General features: G+C 47.7%; 2 protein-coding genes across 2 annotated transcripts in view; one reads left to right on the top strand and one right to left on the bottom strand.

Moving 5' to 3' along the window:
* The window catches only part of LOC113912514 (cytochrome P450 4X1), a 70,679-nt gene extending 62,930 nt beyond the window's left edge, over positions 1–7,749 (bottom strand). The window contains exon 1 of the mRNA XM_027575740.2: positions 7,719–7,749. The gene's annotated coding sequence lies outside the window, so the exon portion shown is untranslated. The remainder of the gene's footprint in view (positions 1–7,718) is intronic.
* Positions 7,356–19,237, top strand: LOC113926818 (cytochrome P450 4A11-like). Its single transcript, XM_035727244.1, has 12 exons — positions 7,356–7,585; positions 10,301–10,442; positions 11,345–11,389; positions 11,846–11,973; positions 12,973–13,097; positions 13,465–13,619; positions 14,073–14,179; positions 14,271–14,461; positions 14,558–14,691; positions 15,567–15,631; positions 15,777–15,853; positions 18,235–19,237. The coding sequence occupies exons 1-12, from the start codon at positions 7,391–7,393 to the stop codon at positions 18,401–18,403; spliced, it is 1,533 nt and encodes a 510-aa protein (XP_035583137.1). The 5' UTR covers positions 7,356–7,390; the 3' UTR covers positions 18,404–19,237.
* The last annotated feature ends 1,021 nt before the right edge of the window (positions 19,238–20,258 follow it).

The raw sequence follows: 20,258 nt of genomic DNA, 5'->3' as shown, positions 1-20,258 counted from the left end.
GAGGGTTTTTATCAAGAAAGATGCTGTATTTTGTCAAATGCTTTTTCTGCATCTATTGAGAGGATCATATGTTTCTTATCCTTTCTTTTATTAATGTGGTGTAACACGTTGATTGATACGCACCCTTGCAGTCCAGGAATAAATCCCAGTTGATCATGTGAATAATTCTTTAATGGACTGCTCAAGTCGATTTGCTAGTAACTTGCTGAGAAATTTTGTCCCTGTGTTTGTCAGGGATAGTGGTCAGTAATCCTCTTTTTAGTCGGGTCTTTGTCTAATTTTGGAATCAAGGTAATGCTTGCCTCATAGAATGGGTTTGGAAGTTTTCCTTCTGTGTCTAGTTTTTGGAGCAGTTTCAGAAGGATAGGTATTAACTCTTCTTTAAATGTTGGTAGAATTCCCCCTGGGAAGCTATCCGGCCCTGGGCTCTTGTTTGTTGGAAGATTTTTGATTACCGATTCAATTTCTTCACTGGTTATGGGTCTGTTCAGATTTTCTATTTCTTCCTGTTTCAGTTTTGGTAGTTTATATGTTTCTAGGAATTTACCCATTTCTTCCAGATTGCCCAGTTTGTTGGCATATGGTTGCTCATAATCTTCTCCTATAGTTGTTTGTATTTCTGTGGTGTTGGTTGTGATCACTCCTCTTTCATTTGTGATTTTATTTGTTTGGGTCCTTTCTCTTTTCTTTTTGATAGGTCTGGGTAGGGGATTATCAATTTTGTTAATTCTTTCAAAGAACCAGCTCCTAGTTTCATTGATCTGTTCTACTGTGTGTGTTTTTTTAATTTCTATATCATTTATTTCTGTTCTAATCTTTATTATTTCCCTTCTTCTGCTGGTTTTAGGTTTGCTGTTTCTTCCCCCAACTCCATTAGGTGTAAAGTTAGGTTGTGTATTTGAGTTTTTTGCTTTTTGAAGAAGGCCTGGATTGCTATATACTTCCCTCTTATGAGCACGTTTGCTGCATCCCAAAGTTTTGGACTGTCATGTTTTCATTTTCATTTGCTTCCATGTATATCTTTTATGTCTTCTTTAATTTCCTGGTTAACCCATTCATTCTTAAGTAGGCTATTCGTAACCTCCATGTATCTGTGGTCCTTCCAATTTTTTTCTCATGGTTGACATCAAGTTTCATAGCATTGTGGTCAGAAAATATGCATGGTATGATCTCACTCTTTTTGTACTGGTTGAGGCCTGATTTGTGACCCAGTATGTCATCTATTCTGGAGAATGTTCCATGTGCACTCAAAAAGAATGGTTTTCTTTAGGATGAAAAGCTCTGAATATAACTGTTAAGTCCATCTGGCCCAGTGTGTCATTCAAAGCCTTGTTGCCTTGTTGATTTTCTGCTCTGATGATCTGTCCATTACTGTGAGTGGGGTGTTAAAGTCCCCTACTCTTATTGTATTATTATCAATGAGTTTCTTTAAGCTTGTTACTAATTGATCTATATATTTGGCTGCTCCCAAGTTGGGGGATAAATATTTATAATCGTTAGACCTTCTTGTTGGATAGACCCGCTTATTGTGATATAGTGCCCTTGTTCATCTCTTATAACGTTCTTTGGTTTAAAATCTAGTTGCTCTGATATAAGTTTGGCTACTCCAGCTTTCTTTTGATGTCCATTAGCATGATAAATGGTTCTCCATCCCCTCACTTTCAATCTGGAGGTGTCTTTGGGTTCTAAAAGGAGTCTCCTGTAAGCAGCATATCGGTGGGTCTTTTTTTTTTAATCCATTCTGATACCCTGTGTCTTTTGATTGGAGCATTTAGTCCATTTACATTCAGAGTGATTACTGGTAAGTATGAACTTAGTGCCATTGTATTAACTGTAAAGTCACTGTTCCTGTAGATTTCCTCTATTCCTTCTAGGTGTTGTTGTTTTTTTTTGTTTGTTTGTTTTGCTTTTGATCTCTCCTTCCCTCTCAAAGGGTCCTCCTTCATATGTCTTGCAGGACTGGTTTAGAGTTTATGACTCCTTTTGTTTTTGCTTCTCTTGGAAACTCTTTATCTTTCCTTCTATTCTGAATGACAGCTTTGCTGGTTACAGTATTCTTGGTTGCTTATTTTTCAACTTTGGCACATTGACTATATCATGCCTCACTCTTCTAGCCCGCCAGATTTTTGTGGGCAGGTCCTCTGCTAACCTTATGTGTCTACCCTTGTAGGTTAAGTACCTTTGTCCCTAGCTGCTTTCAGAATTCTCTCCTTATCATGTATTTTCAAGTTTCACACTGATGTGTCTTGGTGTTGACCTGTTTCTGTTGATTTTGAAGGTAGTTCTCTGTGCTTCTTGGCCTTGAAAGACTGTTTCTTTCCCCAGATTAGGGAAGTTCTCAGGTATAATTTTTTCAAATTTGTCTTCTGCCCCTTTTTCCTGCTCCTCTCTTCTGGGATTCCTATGATATGGATATTATTGTGCTTTGTGGACTTCCTGTGTTCCATAAGTCTACCTTCATGATCTAATCGTTTTCTTTCCCTCTTCTTTCCAGCTTCATTATTTTCCATAATTTGTCTTCTATCTCACCTATTTGTTCCTCTGCTCCTTCCATCTTTGTTGTGATTACTACAGTGGGTTTTGCATCTCACTTATAGCATGTTTTAATTTCAGCCTGACTAGGTTTTAGGTCTTCTATTTCTGTAGCAAGGGTTCCTCTGGTGTCTTCTTTTTTTTTAAGATTTTATTAATTTGTGAGACAGTGAGCACAAGCAGGGTAGTGGCCGGCAGAAGGAGAAGCAGGCTCTCCGCTGACCAAGGAGCCCAAAGTGGGACTTGATCTCAGGACCCTGAGATCGTGACCTGAGCCAATGGCAAACGCTTAACCAACTGAGTCACCCAGGCATCCCTCTCTGGTGCCTTCTTTGCTTCTTTCAGCTTGAAGCTAGTATTTGTATGATTGTTGCTCTAAATTCTTATTCAGATATAGTGCTTATACCTGTTTTGAGAAAATCCCTGGCTGTGATTTCTTCTTGACCTTTCTTTTGGAGAGAATTCCTCTACCTTGTCCTTTTGCATGTTTCCTGTTCCTGAGAGTAATGCTCTATTTAAGAAGGGTCATACACTGTCCAGGGCCTGGCTCTTCAGGAAGTCCTTCTGGTGTAAACTGTGTGCACTCTGCTGCTGCATTTTGGCTGCTCTTTCCCACAGGTCAGTCCTCCACAGATTTGCACCTTGCTTGCAGTGGGGAGTGTTTGGACCTTTAACCAGGTGTGCTTTGATTTGTTTGTTAAAATAAGCCTGAATAAAAAGAAAGGGGAAAAAATCAGGAAAAAAAGCTTGATCCAAAAAATAGAACAGGAAAAAGAATGAAAACAATCAGACAAACAAAAAACTATAAGGCCGTTTCCAAAGAAAAAGAAAAACAAACAAACAAAAAGCCTGACTCCAAAAAAAAAAAAAAAAAGACTAAAGGAAACAAACAAACAAAAAAAACCAACACTGTAAGCCTGATTCCAAATGGGAAACAGAAGACAAAAAGAGAAAACAAACCAAAAAAAAAAAAAAAAAAAAAAAAAAAGAAAAGAAAAGAAAGCCTGGTCCTATTTCCACCACAACTGAACTGATGCTTTGGAACACTCTATGGTCAGCTGACTTGGTACATGCATGGGGCCTGTGTTGGTCTTCTGAGGGTGAGGCCCACTGTGCTGACTCACAGTCAGATCTGCCCTAGTAAAGATGCCCCAGTCAGGCGCAGGGTGGCAAGGTTTGGTATAAGCAGCTCCCGCCTACACTGGGGGTGCTGTGTTACTCACTGAAGTCTAACCATGTTGGTGGCAAGGGGGAAAGTGTTGCCACCCCACATTCTCATCTGGGCGAGGGTATCTCATGCCTACCACTGTTCAGGAAGCCCTCATAAAAAAACAAATAATCTCCCTTTTGTGTCCCAGGCCTCCATCAGATCCCTGCCCTTACCCCTTCTCTGTCCAGGGCCATCGTCACACTGGGCTCCACAGTTCTTCTGCATTTAATCTCTGGCATGTGGCTGGGATTCAAAACTCCAAATCTTTTTTTTTTTCCCCTTCACCATGTGATTTATTTATTTACTTACTTATTTTTTTCATTTTTGGGTTTTTGTTTTTAATTTTTTTAATTCAATTTAGTTAACATATACTGTATTATTAGTTTCAAGGATAGAATTTAGTGAATCGTTGTATATGACATCAAGGGCTCATTACATCAAGTGCCCTCCTTAATGCCCATCACCCAATTACCCCAACCCCCCACCCACCTCCCCTCAAGCAACCCTTAGTTTGTTCTCTATACTTAAGAGTGTCTTATGGTTTGCCTCACTCTCTGTTTTTTATCTTATTTTATTTTTCCTTTCCTTCCTCTATGTTCATCTGCTTTGTTTCTTAAATTCCACATATGAGTGAAATCATATGGTATTTGTCTCTCTGACTGACTTATTTTGCTTAGTATAGTAGTTCCATCCACATCATTGCAAATGGCAAGATTTCATTCTTTTTGATGGATGTGTAATACACTTCTTCTTTATCCTTTCATCTGTTGATGGACATCTGGGCTCTTTCCATATTTTGGCTATGGTGGACATTGCCGCTATAAACATTAGGGTGCATGTGCCCCTTCGAACCACTTTGCTTATATCCTTTGGATAAATACCTAGTAGTGCAATTGCTGGGTTGTAAGGTAGCTCTATTTTTAACTTTTTGGCGAGCCTCCATACTGTTTTCCAGAGTGGCTGTACCAGTTTGCATTCCCACCAACAGTATAAGAGGGATTCTCTTTCTCTGCATCCTTGCCAACATCTCTTGTTTCCTGAGTTAATTTTAGCCATTCTGACTGGGTGAGGAGGTATCTCATTGTGGTTTTGATATGTATTTCCCTGATGATGAGTGATGTTGAGCCTCTTGTCATGTGTCTGTTAGTCATTTCTTTGCCTTTTTAGGAAAAATGTCTGCTCATGTCTTCTGCCCATTTCCTGACTGGATTTCTTGTGTTTTTTTTTGGGGGGGGGGTGTTGAGTTTGATAAGTTCTTTATAGATTTTGGTTAGTAGTTCTTTATCTGACAAATCCTTTGTGAATATCTTCTCCCATTCCATCGGTTGCCTTTTAGTTTTGTTGATTGTTTCCTTTGCTGTGCAAAAGCTTTTTATTCCAAGAAGTCCCAACAGTTCATTTTTCTTTTGGTTTCCCTTGCTTTTAGAGATGTGTCTAGGAAGAAGTTGCTGTGGCTGACATTAAAGAGGTTGCTTCCTGTGTTCTCCCCCACAGTTTTGATAAATTCTTATCTCACATTTAGGTCTTTCATCCATTTTGAGTTCATTATGGTGTATGGTATAAGAAAGTGGTCCAGTTTCATACTTCTGCATGTGGCTGTCCAATTTACCTTTGTTGAAACCATTTGTTGAAGAGACTGTCTTTTTTCCATTGGATACTCTTTCTTGCTTTGTCAAAGATTAGTTGACCATAGAGTTGAGGGTCTAAACTCCATATCTTGGGGCGCCTGGGTGGGTCAGTTGGTTGTGTCTGCCTTTGGCTCAGGTCATGATCCCAGGGTCTTGGGATCAAGCCCTCATCGAGGAAGTCTGCTTTTCCCTCTGCCTCTACTCCTCCCCCATACCCCCACGCCCCGCTCACATGCTCTCTCTATCTCAAATAAATAAATAAAATCTTTAAAAACAAAGCAAAAACACTCTAAATCTTAAAGGACCCATCTCAGTGCGGACCTGCTCCCCTCCCCCCGGGGAGAGCCTCCACATCAGCCACAAAATCTCCTTGGGGATTTTTTTAAAAAATCTATTTTTAGGATTGTTGTGGGGAAAACACATAAAGTTCCTTGCTCAGTGTCTAGAATATAGTAAGCACTCACTAAATGCTAGCCATTTCCAAGCGTTATGCACCCAATTCTATAGAGGAAACCGAGGACTCAGGTAGGCAAACACAGAGTTACACCTAGAATTGCAACCCAGGCTGTCCCAATTCCAAGCTCTCTCCACAACTGCCCCTCATGTGCAAGGTGCAAAGCTGGTACTGATCCAAGCAAGGGAAAGAGTCAGGCTCCAGAGTCCCTGGGCCTGGGCCAGTGAGGGGCGGAAAGTAACCATAGAACTAGAGGAAAGTTGAGAGGCATGGGTAACACGGTTACACACCCCTGGGTTTGGACAGAAGCCCAGGATTTAGAGGGAAAAGGAGAGACCTGTGGCCCCATGGGTTGTGTAATGAATCTCCTGTCACAAGGTCGGCCACAGGAGGAGGGCATAGGAGTAACAAGGTAGATGGTGAGGAACAGGGCAGGAGGAAAAGCTGCCTTCCAAAGAACTCTTCATGAAAACATCTTGTTTTCCTTTCTGAATTATGGGCTTGGAGTTGATTTGGGAGAAGAGAATCAGGAACAAAGTGAGGCTGAGAGACTAACTTGTCCTCCTCAGACGTGCTTTCATATGATCTCCGTGTGTCTTTAGTGCCCATCCCTCTCCCTAGCACTCTTCACCAGCTGAATTCTTATTCACCCTTCAGGGTTCCACTCTTGTTTTTAGTTGTCTCCTTCCTGGGTGGGCCCAGCCCACTATTCACTCTTTCAGTACAGGCCTTATCATGTTTTCCTGTACTGCGTTACCTTTCTGCCTTTACCGCCTAGACTGTGAGCTCAGGAAATATTTGCTGAGTGCATGAGTGACTGACGGAATGAGCATTCCTGGGAGGACCTTGGGAAAGGGACAATTACCCACCCCCCCGTTACAGAAGGAGAAACTGAGGTGCAGAGAATATGGTTGGCCAGCTTCATATGTCATGAGCAAGCCCTGGACTGGGCCTCCTGAGTGTGAGCCCAGTGCTCTGCCTGCCTGCACAGTCAGCCCAGGACATCGCTGAACGGTGGACTGGGACAAGTGTGGGGAACAATGCTGAGGCAGCTGAGGCAGTATGGAGACCCCCTGATTCTAATCCCAGCTGGCACACTCAATGGTGGTTTTCCTCCGGCCACATCACTTTAGCTCCCTGTAAGTGTTTTCCTCTCAGAAATGGGATAATAATCAAACCAAGCACACCTCCTTAACATTTGGTAAACTAGACTGAATTTTTTTGCAGTCTGTTTTGCTGACAGCTGTGTCCAGGCACAAAGCACACTGCCTGGCACAGAGTAGGTGCTCCTGAAATATTTGATGAATAACAGGGAGAAGAGCAAGTGGGAATGCGCCCGGCCATTATCACTGTCTGCTGAGAAAGCTTTCCTCCCACAGTTTCCCAAGGTGGCTCCTCACAGTTAATGAACTCTAGAAGTCCGATCTAAGCTCTGCCCTCACCCTTCACCCTCCCTCCAGGTGGGCAGGGCAATCCTCCCCTGACTGACTGCGCTGGGATGCTCAGTGGAGGTCAGCACAGTCAGGGACAGTCAGGCAGAGTCAGCGATCCAGCAGCCCCTACACCATGAGTGTCTCTGTGCTGAGCATCACCAGACCCCTGGGCGGTATCTCTGGGATCCTGCAAGGGGCCTCCCTTCTAGGGCTGGCTCTGCTGCTGCTCAAGGCAGCACAGCTCTACCTGCGCAGGCAGTGGCTGCTCAAAGCAGTCCAGGAGTTCCCGTCCCCTCCTTCCCACTGGCTCTTCGGGCACAAGCTGGAGGTAGGAAGGGGCTGGAGGGGAGTGGGAGGGCTGGGCATCCAGGGCTCTTGGAGCATCATCCCGGGCAGCCGATCCATTGCACCCAGGCTTCTTGTGTGACCAACGCATGGGCCTTGGGAAACACCCAGCTTACCTCTCAGATCTCAGCTCCTCATTCAGTCCTGGGAGTTCCCCGCTTGAAGGAAGCCTGTGCTGGTGCCCTCAGGCCGGTCTGACCCTCCTTCCTTGAGGAGATCTGCAGGCTGTGGTGCAGTCCTGCACTTTGAGGACGATGGCTGTTCCTTCCTGAGTCTTCCCCCCTCCTGGCTGAGCAGCCCCAGCTCCTCTCTCAGAACATGCTTCCTGATGCTTCCCTGCCCCAGCCACTCAATCCCATCCTCTCAGCCTGGCCCTGAGCTGCTTGGGAACACAGACAGTAGTGGGGTTCACAGCTTATGGAGACCATAGACAGGAATCAGGTGTCAGGTCACAGGAAAATAAGCTCACCTGCCAGACTGGGGGTGATGTCAAGTGCAGAGAACCAACCAGCTTGGTTTGTCCGAGACTATGAGATGTTCCAGACTGGTGATTTCAGTGCTAAAACCCCGGCAAGTCATTGGCACACATGAGAGAGGTTTCCAGGATGGGGCAGATTAAGAGTATTGACATTGAGCTGCACCATTAAAAGAATCTGTTTACCTCCCAGTTCTCCTTCCCCAGTCCCAGTACTGTGACCTCCTTGGGCTGAGGATGTCACCCCCTTGCAGTACCCCAGTGACCAGCACAGAGCTGACCCCAAGCGATGCCTGATCAGGTTGTGGAATGACAGAGGAAAGAGCAGCTTGCAGATGGGTTGGAGACAGTGCTTACTGTCTAGCTCTGGCAGTACTGGTCCTTCAGCGGGGGAATCAGCAAGGTGGAGGCATGCGAAGAGGGGCTGTCCAGTGGTGTGTGGATGGAACAAGACTAGCAGGGGGGGTGTTGCTGAGGAGGCCAGGGAATTTCGACTGAGTGGAGCCAAAGACAGAAACTTCACATCAGCCACAAGAAGACAGCCATAGGCCAGTTTCTTCATGCAAATTGTGGCACTAATGACTTCCAGATTGCTTGTTCATTTGGAGAAATTGTGACCTTTTGTTAGATGCAGTTTGTCACTTTTCTGAGCTAGGATTTGACCTAAGCAACCACTAAAACTTCCTCCACTGACTCTCATTACACAAATGGTATGGAGACTCCGTAAGCACACAAGTTCTACTTACAGAACTCCTATTACTTCTGGTGCCCAATCAGCTCTCAGCTTCTGCTGGCCCAACAAATATTGCTGCCAGATTTTTCTTGCTCTTACAAATCTGAGACTTTATTCAATACCTCTGTTATTGGCTAACTCAGGAATTAGATTGCCACATGCAGTAGGTTAAAGCTAATCTTTCAGGCAGGTGACAAGTGACAAGTGAGACAAGGAAGCATTTGGGCTCTGAGCCAAACTACCTGGATTCATCTGTCACATACTTCAAACACTTGCTCTATCCCTCTGTTTCCTCATCTGTAACCTGAGGATGATGATGATGATTATAGTCTCATGTGAGTTATACTAATCTCCGAATATCACCTGGCACAGACCAAAGGTCACAGTAACATTCTAATTATAAAACTTGAAGATAATGGTAATGCCTATGAAGGACAAGCATGTTTGTAGGTTACCAAACTTGCTACACGAAATAGGGCTGAAATCAGTCAGGAACTATGAAAGGGAAACTCGTGTGGAAACCCATGACAGATTAGCCTCATCTTTTCCCAGATCCTCCCTCCTGTCTCAGGCAGACCACAGGCCAGCACAGCCCCCAGCACCTGATAATTGATTGCCTGTGCTGCCCCTTTATTTTCTGTCCACTGTCTGTCCTGGTATCTCACTCTGGGGACATTTTTTGTGGCCCCAGTTCCCAGGAGGAGCCAGGTGAGAACAGCTGTAGTGGAGCACTGCCTGCATGAGTGGCCACAGCCTGAAAGCCAGTAGACACTGAGTATCAGCCTTTAGGGTTACTGCCACTGCCACCACGGGCACCAACTCCTCTACAAGAGTGTCAACTGGCCCTGGCCAGACCTGCGCAGGGAGAGATGGCAGTCCCAAGCGGTTGTCTGGAAGACTGATGGACCAGTGGGTGTCAGAGTGACCCAGAGAGAGGAAGAGCCGGGCAGAGCACCATCTAGCTCCTTGGGGCTCCCCAGAGGAACCACTGACACTACCCAGGAGCAGGAGTTTCTGGAAGCTGACTGGCTTGGGGAGAAAGCAATCAAACCGGAGGCATGCAACTGAGCGGAAACAGGATCCCCCAGGGGCCCTTGCTGCACAGGTTTGGGGGGATCCTGGAGGATGAGGTAACATAGCTTCATGGTGAGAGGCTCCCCCTATGCAGTCCCTGCACTGGATCCAAGGAGAAGGGCAGCCCCAGTGATGGACATGACCTGGGAGCTCAGAGTAGCCTCCTTAAGTCATTGGACAACACTTCTCAGTGTAGGGCTCGATTAACTTCCCCACCTCCACTCCCACTAGAACAGGAGTGTCATGAATCTGGAATCCCAATCAGACCCAGCTCATCAGAAACCGTTCCAAACTCCGAATCACTGCCGATATCCAGAACTATCTCCATGTGGCCATCCTACCCGCCACCACCACTCCAAACAGTGGACCTGAAGAGGAAGCAAGGTTTTATTGATTTGTCTTTCCCTTGGTTACAGCTCCAAAATGGTCAGGAGCTACAAGAGCTTCAGAAAAGGGCAGAGAAATATCCATGTGCCAGTCCTCGCTGGCTATGGGGAAGCAAGGTTAGCCTCATAGTCTACGACCCGGACTACATGAAGGTGATCCTGGGGCGATCAGGTGAGAGCAAACCCATTTGTCTGTTGGAGTGGCTTTTCCCACTTGGATACATGCCTGGGGGACTGTGACATTCCAGAAGGGACTGCTGGCTCAGTCATCAATATCTGACCCTCTACCTGCCATCCTCCCAGCCCAAGAGCCAGCAGAAGCCCAAATACAAGTTACTCAATTTGAATGCTTAAACACCTGTGAGGGATTACCTCTTTCTCTTTCTCTCTTTTCTCTCTCTCTTCTTTCTCTCTCTTTCTTCCTTTCTTTCTCTTCCTTCCTTTTCTCTATCTCTCTCTCTTTCTTTCTTTCCTTCCTTCCCTCACTCCCTCCCTTCTTCCCTCCCTCTACCTTCCTTCCCTCCTTCCCTCCATTCCAACTTTCTTCCTTTCCACCTTTCCTTCTTTCCACCTTTCATTCTTTCCTTCTTTCTTTCTAACTTTCTTCACCAATGTGGTGTGACCCCAGAACACAAGACAATCTCCTATCCATGATGGCTTAGGTGGAACCCCTACCCGTTGCCTGTGCTGGGACATGGGATGACTGGCCAACCACAAAAATAAAGAAAACAACAAACAAACACAAAACAAACAAAACAAAACAAAAAACACCAGACAAGCTACATTCTTTTCACTGCCACTGAGGACAGAAGCTGTATTTCTTGCTGATTCAACTTCCTACTCCATAGGGCTCTGCTGTGGGACATTAAGTCTGCCTTCCCGAGCCCACAGTAACTATCAAGAAAGAAAGAGAGTCTGGGTTGGAAGGCAAGTGGGAGGTGGGTTGACACAATCTGCCAGCTGACAATCATCAGGAAGGGACGGGGACAATGGTCTGGACCACAGCTAATTCCTGAGGGCAGCCTGTCTTCGTTGGTCACCTCCAGTTTCCTGTAATGCCCTTCTTACTTTCAGACCCAAAGTCTGATGCTTCCTACAGATTCATGGCTCCCTGGATAGGTAAGTATATTTAACTAGGAATATGGTTCACTTCCTGCTTAGGTTTGCCAACATCTATCCATTTGGCCCAGATTAAATAAGAGGTGACTGGTACCACAGTCATTCCACTCAACTCTGAATTGAGCCCCCTTTCTCTTCTTCTGATAAAAACCTCACACCTTCCTTATGGTAGGGGAGCCCTCTTGCAGGTCAGCTTCTCCCCCATCACTTCTGAGTCCTCGCCAATGATCTCAGCCTAACTTTTCACTGAAGTCCTCTGTTTACCCAGCCCTGCTCTGTTTCAACCTCAACCTCACAGCTGTGCACCAGGCATTGGGAAGTCCCTTTCCTGACATGCACTGGCCTTTCCTGCCTTGCCCAGGATGCCCTTCTTTTGACACTCTGGGTTCCTCCCCAGTTGTCCCCAGGCAACTCCTGGGAGGTTCCTTCCTCACACGTACACCCATTGTGGTCCAGGGTACGGTTTGCTCCTGTTGAATGGGCAAGCGTGGTTCCAGCACAGGCGGATGCTGACCCCAGCCTTCCACTATGACATCCTGAAGCCCTACGTGGGACTCATGGCCGATTCTGTCCGAGTGATGCTGGTAAGTTCAACCCCTCTTCACCTGCACACTCACACCCACAGCACAGTCCACAAAGTCCACTCTGAGACAGCTGTGTCCCTCAGACATCTATTAGACTTGGCCCTTGGAGTCACCCACTTGTACCATACTATGAGACAGGGCTCCCTGGGGATGGATGGAACAAGAAAGCACCCAGGCACCTGCTTTCATCCACTCTTTGCTCATTGCCCACAGGAGAGACAGTCATGGTAGATAAAGGGTCCCTTCTCCTCCCGCTTCTGTGCCTTTGGCTTGGACAGGAAGAGTAGTCAAAGCCCCTGGACAACGGGACAAGCTGCCCCTTGCTGGCCTGGGCAGTAGCAGCTTCAGTGGCAGGGTGGACATCCCACGATGTCACTCAGGTGGACTCTGGCCTGGGGCTGAAGGCTTCTGGTGGATTTTAGCCACTCCATGGAGGGAAATGGAGCCCAGGACACTACCTCCAGGGCTGGGTCCTGCCATAACATCACCTCTGAACACGACCCTATTTCTCACTCACCGTGCTCAACTGACATTTGCTGAATAAGAGGAATTGAGGTCCCTGATATCCCTTCCTTAGGAACCACAGTACTGGCCCCTTGACCCTTCCTTTGCCTTGACTCTTGCTCCCTAAATTGGGACTTCACTGGTTTCTCATGTGTAGATCAACCCCAGGACAGAAAAGATTCCTCCTTAGTCCCCTGAGAAACAATGTTTTCTGGTCTGCTAAAAGGTGGTTATCACCAAACTTATTCCTAAGTCAGACTATAAGTGATCGTGATTAATTAAATAACAAATAACAACTTCCTCAGAGTATATTCTGAGAAAACACTCACTGTATTACAAACACTTGGCTATATGGTCCTAAATTGATGAAACACAACCGCTTTAGAAAGTGAGGGCACCTCATCAGAATATGAGGAGAGGCAGAGAGAGAGTCTAGCCTTGTCAACATGGGCCTCTGGAGGAGTAGAGAAGGACCAACGTGTCCCTCTACCACAGGACAAATGGGAGGAGCTCCTCAGCCAGAACTCACCTCTGGAGATCTTTGGACACATCTCCTCGATGACGTTGGACACCATTATGAAGTGTGCCTTCAGCTACCAGGGCAACCACCAGGCAGACAGGTCAGTGAAATCCTTAGCTGCAGGGTTCTATTTCTTACCAACTAGTGTGGACTTATCTGAGAGGCAGTTAGGGAAGCTTGGATGTTTACCAGCCCAAAGAGCCACATTCTGCAGAGAGCCCCAGGCCACGGTCAAATTCAGCCCACACCAAGCCTTCCTTAGGCACAGACCCTGCTCCCTGCCACAGGGAGAAGCCTGGCTGCCCACGTCCCTCATAAAGGGCTGAGAGTCTCGAGGGTGTAAGAACGACATGACAAATGCCTAGTTGCCTGTCCCATTGATTGAGGAACACTCCACCCACAGATCCACTCCACTCCAGGTCAGATGCCTCCCTCCATCCAGTCGCTTCTGCATCCTCCCCTTTCAGGTACTCCCAATCCTACCTTCAGGCCATTCGGGACCTGAACAACCTGGTGTTTTCCCGGATAAGGAATGCTTTCTACCAGAAAGACATCATCTACAGGCTGACCCCTGAAGGCCGCTGGAACCACCGGGCCTGCCAGCTTGCCCATCAACACACAGGTTGGACTCTGCCCTCTGGCACCTCCCCTCCTTCATCAGGCACATCCCAAAGGGACTGACCCTGACCCCCCAGGCAGAGTCCTGCCCCTCGCTGCCCTAGGGGCAGGGAAACACCTAGGACCTGGGAAACACCCACCCCAGGTACTCCCCTGGTGCAGCTGTGAGGGTGCCAGGTGCTATGCAGGAAGCTACGTGTGTCACCACCTGGGTGAAGGTTGAATGAGAGCCCCTGCCAGCAGCATTCAAGCAGAGCCTCCTTGGGCTGTGCTCTCGAGGGGAGTGAGGACCGGCAAGCGCCTGGCACTAGAGCTCTCTCCCTGAGAAGCACCATTCCCACACTCCTGATCCACCTGGCAGCCTGACTGGGGCACAGGGGGCAGGTGGGCTACTGTGGGTGGCTGTGTCTGGGCACCCAGAGATCTCAGCTCTGCCTGGGAACACTGTTCTGGACAGACCGAGTGATCAAGCTGAGGAAGGCTCAGCTGCAGGAGGAGGGAGAGCTCGAGAAGGTCAGGAGCAAGAGACACTTGGACTTCCTGGACATCCTCCTCTTTGCCCAAGTGAGTGGGGCAGGGGAGGCCTGAGGCTTTGGGGACAAGTGTGGAGGAGGGGGGGCAGACTGAAACCCTGCCCTCCTTCCGTGTCTCCCAGAGGGAGAACGGGAACAGCTTGTCTGACAAGGACCTCCATGCGGAAGTGGACACCTTCATGTTTGAGGGCCATGACACCACAGCCAGCGGCATCTCCTGGATCCTCTATGCTCTGGCCACACACCCCGAGCATCAGCAGAGGTGCCGGGAGGAGATCCAGAGCCTCCTGGGGGACGGCGCCTCCATCACCTGGTGAGTACTCATGAGATGGGAGGGCCCTGCCCCCTCAACTAGAGAATTCCCTGGTTGTCAGGGCCTTGCCAGCCCTTCAGGATAGCTTTGTGTTAGGGACCACCTGGACCAGATGCCCTACACCACCATGTGCATCAAGGAGGCACTGCGACTCTATCCGCCAGTTCCAGGTGTCGGCAGAGAGCTCAGCAAGCCCATCACCTTCCCTGATGGACGCTCCTTACCCAAAGGTGTGAACCTCACCACTCTCACTCCATAAGTACTCTGCAGGAATGCGTGGGAGGTCAGAAATCCGCAAGTTCTGGGGCAGTTTGTGCGTGTCTTTGAGACTCATTTCCCCCTCAAGAAAATCAAAAATTACTTTGTTTGGGTGAGGTTATGGTGTGCTTCCACAGAGCTTAAATCGGCCCAAAGATCAAGAAATAAATACATGACAGCCTCTGAATGTGGCTATGTGAGTTGCCCTAATATTCTAATTTCCTGAGTTATGAGTGCTTGAGAGATAATCAGATGAGGCAGGGGTAGATGTGGTCTTTCCTTATAGGGTCTTGGCGAACGAGAGAGATTATTCACTGTGATATATCAGATGGTCCAGTCTCCGGGGAACCCTCAGGTTGATGGCCAGATCTGAGATCCCTGCTATGGCTGGAGGCCACCTTTCAGCTCCCCTCTGCTCTCAATCCCAGCCCTGCCATGGCCTGGTTGGGTGGTCATAGGCGAGCTGTTCAGCCTCTCCGAGGCTCAGGTGCCTCACGGGAACAAGGGTGATGTAAGTCTTCATTGGAAGGTTGTTGTGAGGATGGAGGAGTTCATGCATATTCCCCAAGGGCTCATGGATGGTACTTGATAAATGTGAGTTGTCCCTTGAGTTGCTCCAAAAAATAAGCCTCCAGTTCCTTCCTGCTTCTCAGCCTGGTCATGGTTATCTACTAATCTGGGCACACGTGCACATGTTCTGTGCCATGTCTGCCCCACCTCTCCTGCAACACTATCATTCAATTCACAGAGATGAAAAGCGGCTCTCATTGTGGCTGCCAAGCTGTGTGTGGGTGCACCTGGGCCCCGCAGGCATGTATGACCAGTCTTCTCTCTTCTGCCCCCACAGGATTCTTAGTCTTGCTCTCCTTTTATGCCCTTCACCACAACCCAAAAGTGTGGCCAAACCCAGAGGTATGATGGCCTTGGGAGGAGGGGGTGGGATGACATCTCCAGACCAACCTCCTTCTCCTGTCCCACCTCTGGGTGTGCTGTCCCTTGGATGATTGGAAGGAGGGCCTTGATTATACCTGTCCTGGCCCTGGTGCTCCTTCTGCAGGTGTTTGACCCTTCCCGGTTTGCACCAGATTCCTCTCGACACAGCCATGCTTTCCTGCCCTTCTCAGGAGGATCAAGGTGAGGCACTTGTACCAGAATGTGGGCGGGGGCTGTTTCCTGGGTACATACCTGATGTTTGTGACCTCCTACATTTGTGTGTGTGTCTTCAGATATGCCCTGGCATGTTGGTGTGCTGGGAAAGAGGTGTGTGTCTCTATGACAAAGAAAGTTGGTAATCACTCCATGCCATGGAGACTTTGACCCATTGCTCTTACCCAGTCTCCAGCCACAATTCAGTGTCAGTGGGTGTTCAAAAGCTCAGGGTATTCTTGTGAGTTCTTCATTTTATGAGTATGACTTTACAGAATTAGATTTTCTCCCATGTTATTTTCAAGTGTTGTCGATGTCAAAGTCAGGATGGAATCAAAAGATTTCTTTTGCACACATCTTCAAAGCAGCCTTTGCTACTCAGCTCCCCATTCCGCCCCCACACTGCACCATTGACTACATTGCATGTGTTTCCATCCTCAGCGGCCTGCATGTCTCAAATATTTAAGCCATACACAGGAAAGATTCCTGCAGTCTCCTAAGGGCTTCATAAAGTACTCGACTAATCTGTGTTGCCACTATATTTTCATCTCTCCAAATGAATTTTTGATTCCACGGTTATGGTCATGTACACTTGAAATTTTCCCAGTTGTCCAATCGTTACATATGATCTGGGCTGTACATACCTTAATATTACACTTAGAGTCCAATCATCCAAATGGGCAAATATACAAAAATGAGGACATTAAATTGCTTTTGAGAGAAAATCTACTCTGTTGAATGTATATGACACATGGAGTTTGAACATTATCTGGTGTGTCAAACGTAAAGCACACTTGAAATGGCTGTTCAGTAGGATGACTATCCTCCAGAGTGGCCTCTGTGAAATCCTCCAGTGCTGCTGAAAGTGTCCTATAAATAGTAACTACAGTAAACTTTGTAAGTAGTTACTAGAAAAATGTTTTTTTCCAAATACAGAAATCTGTCACTGCTTCACTGACACAGTGAAGATGTTCACACAACATCTTAAGCAAATTATTCTTCAGATACTTGCTCCAGGATTTGTTTCTCCCTGGGATTGAGTCCTTCCTCCTAGACATTGGTGCAAGTCATGTAGCTGCCAGTAGCAACAGGAGAGGGGTGGACAGCTCAAGTCCTAGCTCAGAACTAATGGTTACTCATATTTTATTCCATTCAGGGTGTTTTTTTTTTCCACTTCAATAAACATCATTCAATTATAAGACTGCCTATCCTCTGCTATGAGATGGCATACTGACCTTGCCTCCAGGAGTTCACAGTCAAGAAATAAACGTATCCACTCAAAAGAGACATCATTCATTCATTCATTCATTCAGTCAGTCAGTCTTTCTTTCTTTCACTCACTCATTTACTAATTGACCCCACTGTAGGAAGCTCCATGTTCCTGGCACTGTCCTGGTCTGAAAAGTGATGTGTCCTTGAGTAAAAAATACTATGGTCATGTCAGGATTCGGGAATGAAGAGGCACAGCCAACAGGGGTGGGGGGTGAGGGCAGGGTGGCATTGCCCTTAGCCTTGAGCATGTCCCTGGGATTTCCTCAGTAGGACCTGAGCTGGGAGGAGGAGCTGAACAGGTGACAGGTGATTGAGCCAACAACCCAGAGAGGACTTTGATGCCATCTGAGGCATGTGGACATGTCCTACCTGTGAGGGAGGGCATGGGAGGCTGTGATCTGGGCTGGGGCTTCAGGAGAGGGAACGGAGGCAGGAGACAGAAAAATCTGGATGAGGAGGTTGAGGGATGGCAGGCAGGGACATTTCTGCAGTAGAATTGGAAGGCTATAGCAGCTGGTTGAGGGGCTGAGGGGAGACAGGAGTCTGGACCCAACCTGGAAGGCAGGTGGTGCAACAGGCAGAGCATCAAGGCTCTGCCCCTGCAGAAAGCTTCCTTGTTGCCATTCTGACTTCCTGACCCAACCTTGTCTTGTCCTTTCTCTGAGGATCTGTATCCCTGTGTGCCCCAGATGGTTAGGGCCTGAAGTGTGACCCAGCCCACCCCCTACAGTGCCGTGGCCTGGCCTCCACATTGTGAAACCAGAAATTGCTTGTGCAGAGAGCAAACAACTTAATAATTAACTTTTTTGGTGATCACTTGACTTGGCCCCGAGGCTCAAGATGCTGACCCTCTTGTAACAGGATTTCAGGCCTACTGAGAGCAGAGCGAAGAGTAGGAGCTAATCCTGGAAGATTGTAGGCTTTGTCAAAGGTTAAGGGGAGAGTGTGAAATAAGCAAGGCTGAGTAGGCGTAGACATGTGTGTGTGTCCTGAGGAAAGGGGATCTGGGCCGGGCCCATGCAGGAGGGGCCTGAATGTGCTGTTCCTGGCAGGGGGTTTGAGACCGCTCCACAATTCCGTTTTCCTCCCTGACCCAGGAACTGCATCGGGAAGCAGTTGGCCATGAACGAGATGAAGGTGGCAGTGGCCCTGACCCTGCTCCGCTTTGAGCTGGCACCAGATCCTCTCAAGGTCCCTGTTCCCACTCCAAGAATTGTGTTGATGTCCAAGAATGGGATCCACCTGCATCTGAGGAAGCTCCTCTAACCCTTGTGGGGACAAGGATGAGCCCCAAGGGCCTCCTGCCTGCCATCCTGTCTTGATGTCGGTCTCTCCTGTCTGCTGTCTTCTGCCCACTTCCTGCTTTCACTCTGCCCACCTGCCAGCCTCCCTGATCTCCTCCTCTTGTGCATCAGACTGTTTGCCCTTCTCTGTCTCCCCCTTTCCCAAGATTCCTACTTGTTTGCCTGTTACCTTTCTCCTACCCAGCTGTAGCTCTGACTGCCCACCAAATCAATACCTGCCTCTTTCCCAGCCTGCCTGTCCTCTGCATGTCTTTCTCCTTTTGTGCCTATTTGATTGTCCCTATATTATTTTCCTCTGGCTGCTATAATAACTGACCACAGCCTTAGTGACTTAGAACAACACCAATTTGTTCTCTTACAGTTCTGGAGTTCAAAGTCTAAAATAGATTTTGCTGGACTACAGCCAAGATATTGGTATGGTCACACTACCTCTAGACTCTAAGAGAGAATCCCTCTCTCTGCCTTTTCCAGCATCAGGTGCATTATTTGTGATCTTTAGCTCCTGGAGGCTCCTCTTTTCAAATGCAACAGCATCTTTCAATATCCTTGTGCCTCTGTCTTCGTATCACCTTGTCTTCCATGAGGACTTTGTGATTAGACAGATGCACTCAGATAACACAGACATATCTCAGCTTCCAGGAATGGACTTCTTGGGGAGCCATGATTCAGCCTGCTTAGTCCCTATGTGACTGCTATTAGTCCATGCATCCAGCTCTCTCCTGTGTGTTACCTACATACCCATTTGTCATTCACATACCCTCCTCTTCTTTCCTCCTCCCTCAAATAAATTTCTTAATGTTGCATGGAGTGTGTGCTTTCCCTCGGAGGGAGATAAATGGAAGAGAAGAGAGAGGAGGGGAGGAAAGATGGAGGAGACAAGGAAGGGAGGTCATATCTATTCTGTGATGCCAGGACCCCAGGAAGGCCGGATGTGTCCCGTTGTCTCAGGCCATAGAGTGGTTGGCTTTCCAAGAGGTGCTAGGAGGAGCCCACGTGGGCAAATGGATTGGCAAGTGGGAAAGAATGGCAGACCTCAATCAGCAAACTACTGGTGGCACCTCTCCCACAGGACAGCCCCTTGGCAATCCCGTGCATCTCTGGTCGGCCAACCCTGCCCCATTATGTGACTGTTTGGGTACTGGTCCTCCTGACCTTGGTCCCTGTTCCCAGGCCCTCTTTGCCCTCCTCCACCAGCCTCTCTCCACCCAGCACTATTCTTTTGTTGGTTCTAAACACAGATCTTCCTCCTGTCCTACCCCCTGCTATTCTTAGCCCAGACCCTGGATGTCACAGACAGACTTCCCTGAGCCCTCTGCCTATGGTGTAATGCCACATTCATTCTGCCTCCCTGAACGGGTTTCTTCCCCAGCTGGTGCTTTCACCCAGGACCTCCCTTTCAGTCCCCTGGCTTCCTAGGTCACTTGGCTAGTTCAGCCATGCTTTGAGAAGGGACAGGGTAGAGGCTTCGTGTTTGACCAGGGATAGGGGCAGGAAAGTAAGCTGGGAAAGTGCTAGACAAGAAGGTTGGCAGATTCTCTGGCATCCGGTGGTGTTGAAGGGCAAGGGCTAGCGAGGCTCAAAGAGTTCAAGACAATGGGAACTTGGAATTCTGAGTGGCCAGCCATGGATGGACACCTGCCCTAACCACAGGATTACGGTGAGGGTAAAGAATGTGACCAAGAAGTGACCCTGCTGGGTCTAGGCAAAGGAAAAAAACCTAGGGTGAGTTCACACTCATATGCACAACCTCCGTGACACATACATGTGTAACCACACCTGTGTGCACTACTCACACACTCTACACTCTACCACACATG

This window comes from Zalophus californianus, chromosome 4, assembly GCF_009762305.2.
Source record: "Zalophus californianus isolate mZalCal1 chromosome 4, mZalCal1.pri.v2, whole genome shotgun sequence".
NCBI lineage: Eukaryota > Metazoa > Chordata > Mammalia > Carnivora > Otariidae > Zalophus > Zalophus californianus.
This window is presented reverse-complemented; position numbering and strand designations above follow the sequence as displayed.